This window comes from Rhinoderma darwinii, chromosome 13 (genome assembly GCF_050947455.1).
Source record: "Rhinoderma darwinii isolate aRhiDar2 chromosome 13, aRhiDar2.hap1, whole genome shotgun sequence".
Lineage (NCBI taxonomy): Eukaryota > Metazoa > Chordata > Amphibia > Anura > Rhinodermatidae > Rhinoderma > Rhinoderma darwinii.
This window is the reverse complement of record NC_134699.1, coordinates 66,857,994-66,872,133: the sequence shown is the minus strand read 5'-3', so window position 1 is coordinate 66,872,133 and position 14,140 is coordinate 66,857,994. Positions and strand designations below refer to the sequence as shown.

The following is a 14,140-nucleotide window of genomic DNA, read 5'->3' as shown; positions in this document are numbered from 1 at the left end:
GATGATATGGCCCCCACAGAGCCCCGGAAGGGATGATATGGCCCCCACAGAGCCCCGGAAGGGATGATATGGCCCCCACACAGTGCTGGAAGGGATGATATGGCACCCAGAGGACGCCAGAAGGGATGATATGGCCCCCACACAGTGCTGGAAGGGATGATATGGCCCCCACAGAGTGCCGGAAGGGATGATATGGCCCCCACAGAGCCCCGGAAGGGATGATATGGCCCCCACACAGTGCCGGAGGGGATGATATGGCCCCCACAGGGCGCCAGAAGGGATGATATGGCCCGTACACAGACCAGGAAGGGATGATATGGCCACCACAGAGCCCCGGAAGGGATGATATGGCCCCCACAGAGCCCCGGAAGGGATGATATGGCCACCACAGAGCCCCGGAAGGGATGATATGGCCCCCACAGAGCCGTGGACGTGATTATATGGCCCCCAAAGAACCCCGGACATGATTATATGGCCCCCACAGGGCGACGGACGTGATATGGCCCCCACAGAGCTCCGGAAGGGCTGATATGGCCTCTACAGAGCCCCAGAAGGGATGATATGGCCAACACAGAGCCCCGGAAATGATGATATGGCCCCCACAGAGCCCTGGAAGTGATGATTTAGCCCCCACAGAACCCTGATCTCAACCTCATGGAGTCTCTCTGGTATTACATGAAGACACAGAAGGTTCTGAGGAAGCGACATCCACAGAAGATCTGCGCTTAGTTCTCCAAGATGGGGAACAACCTCCCTGCCGAGTTCCTGCACCAACTTTGTACAAGTACCTAGAAGAGTTGATGCTGTTCTGAAGGCAAAGGGCGGTCACACTAAACATGGTTCGCTTTAGATCTCTCTTCTGTTCAGTCATTTTGTATTTTGCGAATTGATAAAAAAAAAAAAATCTATTACCACGTCCATTATTGAACTCATTCTTACTTCGCAGCATTATTGCACATTCGTGTACATAACCTGGTAGCCGGCAGTGCTGAGGCGGTCTGTGTCACCTCATACGACCTGCAGGCGTGTTTGTCGTCTTTTGTACAGATATTGTGTATTGTGAAGAATGTTGCTGGTGGCGGTGATATTCTTCTCCTGAGATCTGCTGTGTTTTCTGCTCCACCTGTTTGTCTGGTTTAAGTCCCTCGCAGGTGACTGAATGCGGGACGTTGCGCAGCACCCGGAGGAGGGCTGCAGGTCGTATTCATAACATGATAATGGGCTCACGTCTCAGGTGACATCTCCCGCGTGATTCCAGAGAGGTGGTGGTGGGGCCATCAGATATGGAATAGGCTCAGCATTCACAATGCATCTATTAATGCGGGTAACTCGTCAGGACTGGCTGCACTGATACATTGTAGCAAACCATCAGGACAGGAGAGAGGAAGAGAAAGCTGCTCACTTCGAGGAGCTGTGGAAGTCTTAGGAACTAAGCGAGGAAGTGTCGAGAGGACATGTGACCGCTGCAGCCAGTGATTGGCTGTAGCGGTGGTAATAACATGTCACCTCTGCGGCCAGTGATTGGCTGTAGCGGTCACATGCCGTTTTGACGTGTCATCGCTGGGGCAGGAAGACCGGCGGAAGATACGGTAAAGTGTCGGCATGGAAATGGCAGATGTGTTATTTAAACGCATTGTAAACTTTTTTTGTAGAAAAAAAATTCATGCGACTGAACGACCCCTTTAAAGGAAAAAGGGAGGAGCTACACGAATGTCCTTGCGAACCAAATCGCATGGTGGGACGCAGACTGAACGATTTGGATCCAAACCATAAATAGCTTTGTTGACAAGGCCAGACGGGTCTCCTTATCAGGGGTCACAGCTTCTAAGTTATGACCAACGCTGCCGCCAATGCCGTACGAGCCAGCGCAGCCTCCAGTCACCATTTTTCCGTCTCGTTCTGCGTTGGCCGTAACTTTGAAGCTGACCGTCATGCTGTGGCCCTTGCAGGTGCAGCCTGCGGATGTCATGACAACAGAGAACAATGGCAGTTACTGTAAACAGTCTGTGTGTGTGTAAATAACACAAGACTGCGGGCTGAGAGCAGCCACAGGGAAGGGATCTGGCAGCCACCGGATGGCACTGGCCCACGTGAGCCCTTCTAGGTCTTCAGAAGGAACCCTAAGGATAAGTGAGGATCCAAGTATTACGTTACTGCTGCAAGTTTACACAATAAACATCACAACTTGTCTACACAAGACACGAGAGACAGGTTTAGTAAAAGTCCGATAATCCAGCAATGTGTTGGATTATTCCGAACTATTGGAAGTTTGGAGAGATATAGATGGACGTAGGACAGACCGGCAGGACTGCTTTACTGGTAACGCCACAATGTCAATGGCACCCATGGGACTACTGCCACATGCCGACTAATGGATGCCGGATTCATTATTGAAGGGATTGTACAGAATGTGAAAAACATGGCCGCTTACCTCCAGGAATCGCTCCGCAGGTTGTGTGTGATATTGCAGTTCAGCGCCATTCGAGCGGAGTTGCAATACCAGACACAACCTGTAGAGAGGAGTGGCGCTGCTCTTAGAAGAAAGCGGCCAGGTTTTTCTGATCCTGGACAAACCCTTTAAAATCAAATGAAACTCACATGTCCCAGTGATTAATCTTCATCTCGAGCAGATGATTGATCATAGACGTGGTGTATTCTGGGAATCCGGCGACAAATACGCTGACGGAGGAAACAACAGAGACGATTACATGCACAAGTTCCCCCGAAAACGACATCAAAATTAAACAATGACCCCCATCTCATATACCCGGCAGGTACCACAGAGCGGACGTGCTCCCTTATATACAGAAATAGTCCAATTCCTTTAATCTGGCATCTGATAGACCGGATGTTCTATATTCAGCTCTGCTACATATGTAAATATAGACTATGGGGAGCCACATAATCAAACTGGGGGTTAGCCTAATTTAGACAGTCCTTAGGACTCATGCCGTGTAACAGAGGGGATTGGGAACTCAACGTCCCCCCATTAACACCACTAAAGGCTGTAAACATTTACTCAGCGACTCCCCCCTCCCCCACGATAACACCTGATTACCAGCAGCCCCCTCCACCCAGCGTGTCTCTGGGGAACCCCATGAATTATCTCAGTCTACTTTTGGGGTTTCCGCGGTACCTGATGTTTAGGAAACAATTTGCCCGGTTACCGACTGCGAAATAATCTGCGGTAGTCAAGATGTCGATGCCGTGCGGAAAAGTTCCCTGTGGACGGGAGAAAGCAGAACAACGTGATATAACTTACCGATACTTTCCAGCGGCCACTGATACAACGACATGCGAGATGCTGGGTGACAACTACGGGCAGCCACCCAGCTTTCCTCAGAGCCTGAATGCTCCCTGTATCCTGTTGCTCTGCCTGTGTAAGTGATTTAGTCCTGATGCATCAACAGTATTCATGAACCAGGAGGCTCAGAATGAGCAGATATACTGATAGTGTGTTTGATACAGTGACGAGGTGGAAGACCTTGCTCGTTTTCAAGAATAGGTTGGCATTTGGGAAAGCTGGGTGATGTGCCTAGTGTCGTCCGCACGTGCCGGCACACAAGGAGTTAAGAGGAATGGCTGCGAGAGTCACTGTACCTGTCTCCCCACATTCTCCTGGAAGGCTGCCTGCGAAACAAACAATGGAAAATGAGACACCGAACCCTGAGTGCAAAACACGGGGGATGTGGTCGCAAAAAATTTCCGCAAATGGTGCTGATCACAAGTCACGGGCATAAGTATGGCGCTGGATAAATGCGGCACAACCGTTACCATTTAATAGGGGTGAACCACATCCACAAACTAGCCCAGAAAATCCGTACAGGCCTAATATTTCTTACCGCTGATGCTTTGCTACAATGTATCAGTTTATATAATCCTCTGTGAGCTAAACACAGCAGTACAAAGTATTTCTCCTCTATCTGAATCTGAACCAAACCCTCAGCATTAGGTCTGTACAGGTATTTAGCGAAGAAGAAGAATTTGCCCTTTTACTGACAGCAAGCAGAGATCTTGAAAAACAAAGTGCCTCAGTCTAGCCCTGGCCTGTAAACGATTAGATAAAACCACATCGGGCCGAGGCTTAAAGGGACAGTCCTTACATTAATATAATTTGTTGGGGTGGGGCATTTTAATTGGGTGTTACACCTTTATTTCCCTTTAGGAGGCGCTGTAGAGAAAATTAAGATAATCCATGCGGCTCCTGAGTTAATCATTTTCCACACGGTCACATGGGATCTTGCGCCGCTACAACCGTCCAGAAAATACTTCTCAAGTAAACAATAAAAATTGTAACAATTGTTTTACAAGTTGGGGAGATGAGGGGGGGGGGGGGGGGGGACGACGACGACGCAATGAGCTCAGCTAAGCGCGTGAACCGTTTTCTGGATGGCTGCTTTGAATGGACCGGACTGCAGTAGCTGCAATGCCCAGCAGGACCCAAGTGATCAATACGGTACTCACACTGCAGGGGGCGCCCTCACAATTCTTAATAGGGCCCCATAAAGGAGCGTCCACCTTCCTATAAATAAAGCTTGAGCATTGTAAACAACTTTTGTAGACATTGTGTTTCAATTACCAAGATCTCTGCTTGCTGTCCGTTAATGAAAACATTCATATGGATGTCCAGGCCTAATACTTTCCACAGCTGAGGGTTTGTTACATCGTATCCAGTCCACAATCCTCTGTGAGATAAACAACCTGGACTCCAGACTGATACATTGAAGCAAACGGTCAGGACAGGAGAGACGTTTGTGCTGTCCCTGTAGTCTGAGTCCGTTACATATGGCAGGGCAAGTGCACAGATTCTGCCCGGGGCCCCAGGAGCCCAAGGCTCTGTTTGCCATGTGTACAGTACAAAAGATCCCAGCAACATGCAGTACACAGCGCAGGTGGAGCAGAGCTTGTAATACTAGCCCCGAGCTACGGTTACTATACACAGTCGTCAGGAGGAAGAGTAAGCACAGCAATCCAACCCTAGCAGCCACACATCGCCCTGCAAGCCCAGGCACCTGGGTAACTACACGCAGGGCACAACACCTGCAGGGGGTGACCCGACTGATCAAGACCTGCAAATTAAAGGGACATGGCGTAATTGACTTGAGGTTTATGCAAATAAAGATTAATCCCTGCACCAGGAAAAGTTCTACAACTTTCTTCGTGTTTTCTGCTCCTACCAAATTTTCAAGATCTTTGCTTGCTTTCCATGGAGTCCTGCTTATGCAGCTTCAGAGCTCTGGCACCCTGTAACTGTGTGAGCAGACAATTTTCAGAACGTGTTTTTGGTTGGAATGTAAAATGAGAATGTTTCCACTCAATGACTGCAAGCTAAGATATTGAAAATGGTGAGGAACGCAAACCAAGTCTATTAGCAAGTTGCAGAACTTTTAATTTTACAATAATTATTAAGCTTTATGGACATAAAACCGGTAAAAAATAATCAACGAAAACACGCCAATTTAACGCACGGCTTTTGATCTCTGCTAGTTGTCAGTGAACGGAAACAATTCTCCTTTACATTCAGAGGTTGAAAGCCGTTCATGAAGATGTGCTGCTCACACAGGTGCATGCCTGGGAGTGTCAGAGCACGGTCTTCTAACGGGCCCTGCAGCCACTGACTGTAAAGAAAGCAGAGATCCTGAAAACGTATGAAGAACTGACATACTTGTTAATGACGCGCCGAACAGAAAACAGGTAAAAGCGTTCGTGGAAAGAACGAGATTTTGGGAAATGTGAGAAAATTAGGATCACAGGAAGAGGTTTTCCTTGCAGGAATCTTACCGAAGCGGCTCGTCTGCAGTTCACGTCGCGGTCAAAGATGGCGGCGATGATCAGCGCACTGTAAGATAAAGGAGAACGAAACGATCTCTATACAACCATTATGGCGGGAGTAATACTCTGCAGACAGTAACACATGTAATCCGGCATGCTTCAGACCACCAGCGTGCCGGATTATCAGATATAGCCATCTATTGAAAGCCTGGATACATGTACACTGCAGAGCGCCCCCTGCCGAACTATCGGGAGATTTCCTGCTAATCTGGCAGAGGCAGTTCATGTCTTGTGCCAAATGAGCAAGATTTCTGGACCGCCAGGTGCCGGATTACAAGAATTTATCGTGATCTTTCACAGATTAACGCATTGGCACCCGGATGTGATAGAGCTTTTTAAAGGGGACCAGACACCACTTTTTCCCCTTTGAAATGATGACTGAATGATGGGGGTTATCCATGTACTTTGTTGTACTATGTTCCCATGGTAAGCAGTGCTGCCTGCCGTGTGATTGGATAAGAGGCGGCACGTGACCAGTATGGTCGGACTCCCACGCCTGACAACGTCATGAACGTCACATGAATTTAACACCTAAAGTGACTTTCCCTCTAAAAATGGCTGTCACCACCAATATAGCTGCCATTACAGACCTTAAAAGGGATCACCCAGCTTTTCCAGACTCCTGAAAGACATAGGAACTGCATAATACAGCAGTAATACAGCAGTAATATTAGTATCTATGCGTACATTACCAGGTTTTCCTTCCAGGAACTGAGGAAAGCTTGAGGACAACCAATATAGCTGCCATTACAGACCTTAAAATGATTATCACCCAGCTTTCCAAGACTCCTGAAAGGCAAATCAGCTTCAAATGACTGTAATATGAAAGGTGTATCAATGCACAATTAGGCAGGATTGACATTCAGGAGCTTATAAAAGCTGGGTGACAACCAAGACGGATGCCATGACATCACCCAGCTTTCCCAGACTACAGAATGGGCCTTTTCTAGCAGATGTATCAGAGCACATATATGGAATAGTAAAAGCAGCCATACGACTGGTCACCCAGCTTTCCCTAGAACAGATATGACTAAGTAGCTGAATGGGGTTGGTTTGATTTTCGGGTGACAGGCTCTCCCTGGGCAGCCGCTGTCAGCGGTCTCGGTGGCAATGTTTGGCGCGGCTGAACATCATGACAGGGTTTTGTGATCTTTTGTTCTGCGAGTTTCTGTGATACTCAGGACGATCTTCCAGCGCAGGTTCCCACGGAGGAGCTGCCTCGCTGGGGAGATGTGGACGGCAAGTCGCGTCTTGTTGGCAGTCACCACGCCTGCCGAGAACAGCAAACTGCAGCCTCACAAACACGTCCTGTGCCGAGCGCCAACACTTTCACTGTCTCTGCACGGACTCGCCAACAACTCCCCCCAACATCCCCCCTCCCCAAAACACACAAAAACTATTCCTGAGAAAGGCAGAAAGTCTCAAGAGCAAAGACGTCTCCTGCATTCCTCCACAGGCACCTGTCACCGGCCACCGCCGCACTGTTACGTCTTAAAGGGACAGCGACCCTACTACCCTAGTAGTACAGCAGTGTTAGAAGAGGAGCGGATGTCAATAGAGTGCATTATCCTGATCCTCTCATTTACATGAGCTGGCTGATAACAGGGAACAATAGAGTGCATTATCCTGTCCTAGTCAGCCTCTCCTTTACATGAGCTGGCTGATAACCGAGAACAATAGAGTGCATTATCCTGTCCTATAGTCAGCCTCTCCTTTACATGAGCTGGCTGATAACAGGGAACAATAGAGTGCATTATCCGGCCCTACAGTCAGCCTCTCCTTTCCATGAGCTGGCTGATAACAGAGAACAATAGAGTGCATTATCCAGTCCTACAGTCAAGCCTAGGCCAATGGCTGTACCAATGGAAAAATAGATCCAGTCTTCTGCACATAAATCTTATTCTAAAACTTTCTAAACACAGTTTGCATCTCAATTCCTAATTAATCTCAAGATCTCTGCTTGCTGTCATTGAAAGAGAATATTATGGTTTATACCAAACCGCCTGGACCTAATAATTACCACAACTGAGGGATTGTATAGGGAAAAGTTCTGCAACTTTCTAATAGTTCGTATAGATTCAATTCCTCACTATTGTCAGTATCTCTGCTTGCAGTTCGTGAATGAAGGAATTTTTGTTTCTATTAAACCATCCCGTGAACAACCAATAATCTGGCAGATTGTTAATCCCGCTGGATAATCAGAATGGCACATCATCCTGCATTACAGAGCTCGGCGGCGTCCTCCTGCCCATAATCTGAGTGCAGGATAAGAAAACTGATGGAGGGGGTTAAAGGATTACATGAGTTGTCGACTACAAGCCGCAGATTTATTTACTAGCCGCAGAGGAGTGCGTTACAGCAGCAGGCGGCTCGTGTGGACGGCTCTTCACCTCCACCACAGCATGGCAATGAATTGTAATGAAATCAGTGCAGATATAGAGGAAAGGGCCGCGAACCAAACTAACAGCCCCCGTCTTCAGGACGGTGGTCCCCCACCGGCCCTCCCCCAGCTTATCTCTAGACCGGTCCTAGAAAGATAAAGCGGGAATTCTGCAAGTCTCTAATATAATTTAGGTTTCAATTTCTCAACAATTTTAAGATCTCTGCTTGCTGTCCATGAATGGAAACATTGTATAAAATTCAGTGCTTGAAAATCCGCCCTGACCTAGTCTTGCTCTCACAGTTGCCATTTACTACATTGCATCCAGTCTAGACAGTCCTCTGTGAGCAGCAATCATCTCCCTCCTGTCCTGATTAGTTTTGCTACAATGTATCAGTGCAGGTAAAATGTGTCATCCTGGAGTCGAGAGGATAGTCTACACTGGATACAACTCTCAGATATGAGAAGTGTTAGGCCAGACAGGTTTTCAGTCTCTGGGTGATCTAAGAAAGTTCCTATTCCTTGACAGCAACCGGATTTTGAAAATGGTGAAGAATTGGCACACCAGGTAAAATTATGAAGTTTTACACCCTGACCCTGTAATCTGCTATGTAGGTGACCTCAATGTCACCTCTATGGGGCACAGGAGCAGCTCTAGTGTGAAGATCCTGCAAACAGCCCCTCAGATCTCAGCTTCCCGCACACAGGAGTGGGGTTCACTGAGTATTATTAGGGTGAACATGGCTCCTCCGTGTTGGCCGCCAGAAGACGTAGCTCTGAGCCATGCCCGACATCTCCTGACTGCTGGACGACCAGACCCTGCGGCAATCTAATCTTATACTGGGAGAGAAGCCGCCACGCCCGTCATCTCCTGCCAGCCACAAACAGCGCCCAGGGGAAGACCAAACTGAGGGCTCATCTCAGGCAGCGATTTCTATGTGATCCCCGATCACAGGACGACAATCACCAGACAGCGATCCTAAATCATCACCGCAGCGTAATCACCCCAACACCAGAGCACACAGACACGCGGCACAGCCAGTGTATCTAATCCTATCATGTGTGATACTGTCTGCTGAGCTGTATGTATCTAATCCTATCATGTGTGATACGGTCTGCTGAGCTGTGTATCTAATCCTGTCATGTGTGATACTGTCTGCTGTACTGTGTATCTAATCCTGTCGTGTGATACAGTCTGATGTACCAGTGTATCTAATCCGGTCATGTGTGATGCAGTCTGCTAAACTGTATCTAATCCTATCATGTGTGATACAGTCTTCTGCGTCGCTGTATAAAGAGGAATCTCCAGCTCCGTGCACAGGTGACAGTACTTTGGCTTCCCTGCAGATCCTGGGTATATAGAAGATGTTGTTGAACAGGCTGCACTATATACAGACAGCCCTATCAGCCCACAACTTCAATAATAAAGGGAAGATTGTGGACGGCAGCGATGATCTGGGTATGAGGAGCCTGGCGCTTCGTTGGTTGTACGCAGGCTCTAGGAGCGGGTGCTGGCTGGCAGCGATGATCTGGGTAGGAGACCGGCGCTTCGTTGGTTGTACCCAGGTTGTAGGAGCGGGTGCTGGGTGGTAGCCTGACGCTTTGTTGGTTGTACCCAGGTTGTAGGAGCGGGTGCTGTGTGGCAGCCTGGCACTTCGTTGGTTGTACGCAGGCTCAAGGAGCGGGTGCTGGGTGGCAGCGATGATCTGGGTATGAGACAGGCGCTTCGTTGGTTGTACCCAGGTTGTAGGAGCGGGTGCTGGGTGGCAGAGATTATCTGGGTATGAGGAGCCTGGCGCCTTCGTTGGTTGTACGCAGGCTCTAGGAGCGGGTGCTGGGTGGCAGCGATGATCTGGGTATGAGACAGGCGCTTCGTTGGTTGTACCAGGGTTTTAGGAGCGGGTGCTGGGTGGCAGTGATGATCTGGGTATGAGACAGGCGCTTCGCTGGTTGTACCCGGGTTGTAGGAGCGGGTGCTGGGTGGCAGCGATGATCTGGGTATGAGGAGCCTGGCGCTTCGTTGGTTGTACGCAGGCTCTAGGAGCGGGTGCTGGCTGGCAGCGATGATCTGGGTAGGAGACAGGCGCTTCGTTGGTTGTACCCAGGTTGTAGGAATGGGTGCTGGGTGGCAGCCTGGCACTTCGTTGGTTGTACGCATGCTCTAGGAGCGGGTGCTGGGTGGCAGCGATGATCTGGGTATGAGGAGCCTGGCGCTTCGTTGGTTGTACGCAGGCTCTAGGAGCGGGTGGCAGCGATGATCTGGGCATGAGACAGGCGCTTCGTTGGTTGTACGCAGGCTCTAGGAGCGGGTGCTGGGTGGCAGCGATGATCTGGGTATGAGACAGGCGCTTCGTTGGTTGTACGCAGGCTCTAGGAGCGGGTGCTGGGTGGCAGCGATGATCTGGGTATGAGGAGCCTGGCGCTTCGTTGGTTGTACGCAGGCTCTAGGAGCGGGTGGCAGCGATGATCTGGGCATGAGACAGGCGCTTCGTTGGTTGTACGCAGGCTCTAGGAGCGGGTGCTGGGTGGCAGCGATGATCTGGGTATGAGACAGGCGCTTCGTTGGTTGTACGCAGGCTCTAGGAGCGGGTGCTGGGTGGCAGCGATGATCTTGGTATGAGACAGGCGCTTCGTTGGTTGTACCCAGGTTGTAGGAGCGGGTGCTGGGTGGCAGCGATGATCTGGGTATGAGACAGGCGCTTTGTTGATTGTAGCCAGGTTGTAGGAGCGGGTTCTGGGTGGCAGCAAAGATCTGGGTATGAGACAGGCGCTTCGTTGGTTGTAGCCAGGTTGTAGGAGCGGGTGCTGGGTGGCAGCGATGATCTGGGTATGAGACAGGCGCTTCGTTGGTTGTACGCAGGCTCTAGGAGCGGGTGCTGGGTGGCAGCGATTATCTGGGTATGAGACAGGCGCTTCGTTGGTTGTACCCAGGTTGTAGGAGCGGGTGCTGGGTGGCAGCCTGGAACTTAGTTGGTTGTACGCAGGCTCTAGGAGCGGGTGCTGGGTGGCAGCGATGATCTGGGTATGAGGAGCCTGGCGCTTCATTGGTTGTACGCAGGCTCTAGGAGCGGGTGGCAGCGATGATCTGGGTATGAGACAAGCGCTTCGTTGGTTGTACCCAGGTTGTAGATGCGGGTGCTGGGTGGCAGCGATGATCTGGGTATGAGACAGGCACTTCGTTAGTTGTACCCAGGTTGTAGGAGCGGGTGCTGGGTGGCAGCGATGATCTGGGTATGAGGAGCCTGGCGCTTCGTTGGTTGTACGCAGGCTCTAGGAGCGGGTGCTGGGTGGCAGCGATGATCTGGGTATGAGGAGCCTGGCGCTTCGTTGGTTGTACGCAGGCTCTAGGAGCGGGTGCTGGGTGGCAGCGATGATCTGGGTATGAGGAGCCTGGCGCTTCGTTGGTTGTACGCAGGCTCTAGGAGAGGGTGCTGGGTGGCAGCGATGACCTGGGTATGAGGAGCCTGGCGCTTCGTTGGTTGTACGCAGGCTCTAGGAGCGGGTGATGGGTGGCAGCGATGACCTGGGTATGAGGAGCCTGGCACTTCGTTGGTTGTACTCAGGCTCTAGGAGCGGGTGCTGGGTGGCAGCAGCTTCCTGCTGTTTGCATATAAACACTAGAGTGGCAGTCACCGCAGGCGAGGGGCAGGACACCTGTGTCTATATTGCGGTTCGCCCCATTATTTTGTCAATATCTTATTTTCTTCTCCTCCTACGCGTTGGGGTTTGGAAGTTGGAAAACAGTCGGGAGGGGCAGAACTGCCTTCAGAACCGGTTGTACTGAGCCAAAAGGAGTTCCGGTCCCCAGCATGCTGCACTACATAACACCCTGCCTGTCAGCGCTTTAATCATGGTGACGAGGAGTCGGGATTAACAGGCCCATTAACGGGACATCTGGAAAGACAACCGATGACTCGTCATAAAGTGAGCGGCCCCTTTACATGAGGATTGGATGACCGGGCTTGTAGTATTTAAAAGGGGCTTGCCCTACAACAGAGCCACCCTAAAGGGTTAATATTAAATCCCTCCGGCTTGTAAAGGGTGTAATTGTGAGGACATTACGCTAGTGATCCGCTCTAAAGGAGAACTCCACCCTACCCTTACACACTGACTATATTCCACTTGGCTGCAGTCCCCTTACATTGATTTTGAGCTATATGGCTCTTCCTTCTTCGCTCACACCCAAAGTGACAGTAAACATTCAGCTGGTCTCCAGACCGCAGTGCATTGTGGGAGCTCAGAGGACAGTGTGCGGGTCACATGGCTGTGTGGACATAGGAGAAGGAACCAACAGTATTTTTTACTTTGGGTGTGAACGGAGAAGAAAATGCCAAATCGCTTAAAATCAGTAAATAGGGCGACTAAGTAATAGAGTAAAGTCTGGGTGCGAGGAGCGGTGACACCTCAGGAAGGGGTACGCTGCCATAAAGTGCACCCACTAAGCATCCGGGATGATCCGCTGCCTGACCATAATCTTAGCTTGCTTATGACATATAATTCAATTATGGCTGTCACCCCCATATCCTATACAAATGGTATAGCCTATTGATATCCCCTATGACATCGTTTGTCCTCATGACAAAACTTCCTGCTCTGTTGGCTCACTATTACCATTAGGACACACCATCAATACCAATGCACAGGAATACAAACACAACGGTGGCCATTGGAGCCCGTTAGCATGTAGACACTGATGTGGATGGTGACTTGAGCCCTGAGGATGGTTTAAAAAGTACATTGAACTTGCCAGAGCGTAGGACAAGAAGTGTTGTCATGGGGACCCTGAAGCAGAGGGGCTGTGAGCAACATCAAGCAGAGCTTATGCAGCATCTTGTACCGGGCACTTACTTTGCAATGAGATTCACAAACGGCTTCATCTCAAGGGGGTCGTAGGCCCGGGCAAAGGCCCAGCACACGTAGCAGGCGGCATCTCGGACGTTGGAGCCCACGCTGCACGCGCCTCGCTTCTCGTCGTACACCAGAGCCTTCAAGATGACCGGTACAACTGTAAGACATTGAAAGAGGAGGCGTCACCTTACACAACATAGAAAATATAGTCTTAAAGGAGAAGTATACGACATCACAAGTAAAAAAAAAAAAAGAAGAAACTTTGCCAATATCCGTTTTATGAACGCAGCTCCAATGCAGACCTATGCGTCTCTATGGATACAGACAAACCCTGTGTGTATTCTGATCCTGCAGTCATGTGTTACTTTACTCCCTTCGAGGATCAGGTTACACACGATTGGTTTACACTCTGTAAACATGGAGACACATAGGTCTGCACAGGGGCTGTATACAATCAGTGGGACTATTGCAAAGCTGCCTTATATTAGATGCATTGGAAGAATACAAAAACGGTCTGCAAATGTATACACACCCTTTATACGAGAGACCGTTTGACTTTGAACACCTTTTATTTTGGACTACATTCCACTCTGATTGGATGATCTCGATCTCTCGCTCCCCCCGTCACTTTGGAGAGGGGAACGAAGTTAAAAGCCTCATTTTAAAGCGATACCACACGGACGTAGATCAGCGGTTACTTTTCTAGCCTCCATAGACGTAAAAAATCCCTTTCCATGAAGTCAGCCACATGAAAGGTTAGGTCTTGTTCACACAGTGCAGATTTGATGCAGATTTTGCATGCTTTTTGCAGGTTTAACAACAATTTAAAGTGACAGTGACTTATTGCATCCTCACATTCTATATAGATCTTGCACCTATGAGTGTCTCCCAGGCAAAACCCAACTTTCCTAGACTCCTGTAGGGCAATCGTGCCCATTTATGTGGTGAAATAAGAGTGAAGGTACCTATCAGTGTCTAGGAAAGCTGGGTGAACGTTCCATGTAGAGGATGACCATTTTGTTAACATACATAGCCGCTATAACACCTCAATCCGGTATGGTCACCCAGCTTTCCTAACCC

The 14,140-nt window shown here is 49.6% G+C and overlaps 1 protein-coding gene across 1 annotated transcript in view; it reads right to left on the bottom strand.

Moving 5' to 3' along the window:
* Positions 1-14,140, bottom strand: part of TBCD (tubulin folding cofactor D) — a 124,480-nt gene that overhangs the window by 36,530 nt on the left and 73,810 nt on the right. The window contains exons 15-19 of the mRNA XM_075845899.1: positions 13,061-13,217; positions 5,782-5,839; positions 3,601-3,630; positions 3,137-3,222; positions 2,599-2,679 (exon numbers count right to left, since the gene is read on the bottom strand). Coding sequence (XP_075702014.1) covers positions 2,599-2,679; positions 3,137-3,222; positions 3,601-3,630; positions 5,782-5,839; positions 13,061-13,217 — 412 coding nt within the window. The remainder of the gene's footprint in view (positions 1-2,598; positions 2,680-3,136; positions 3,223-3,600; positions 3,631-5,781; positions 5,840-13,060; positions 13,218-14,140) is intronic.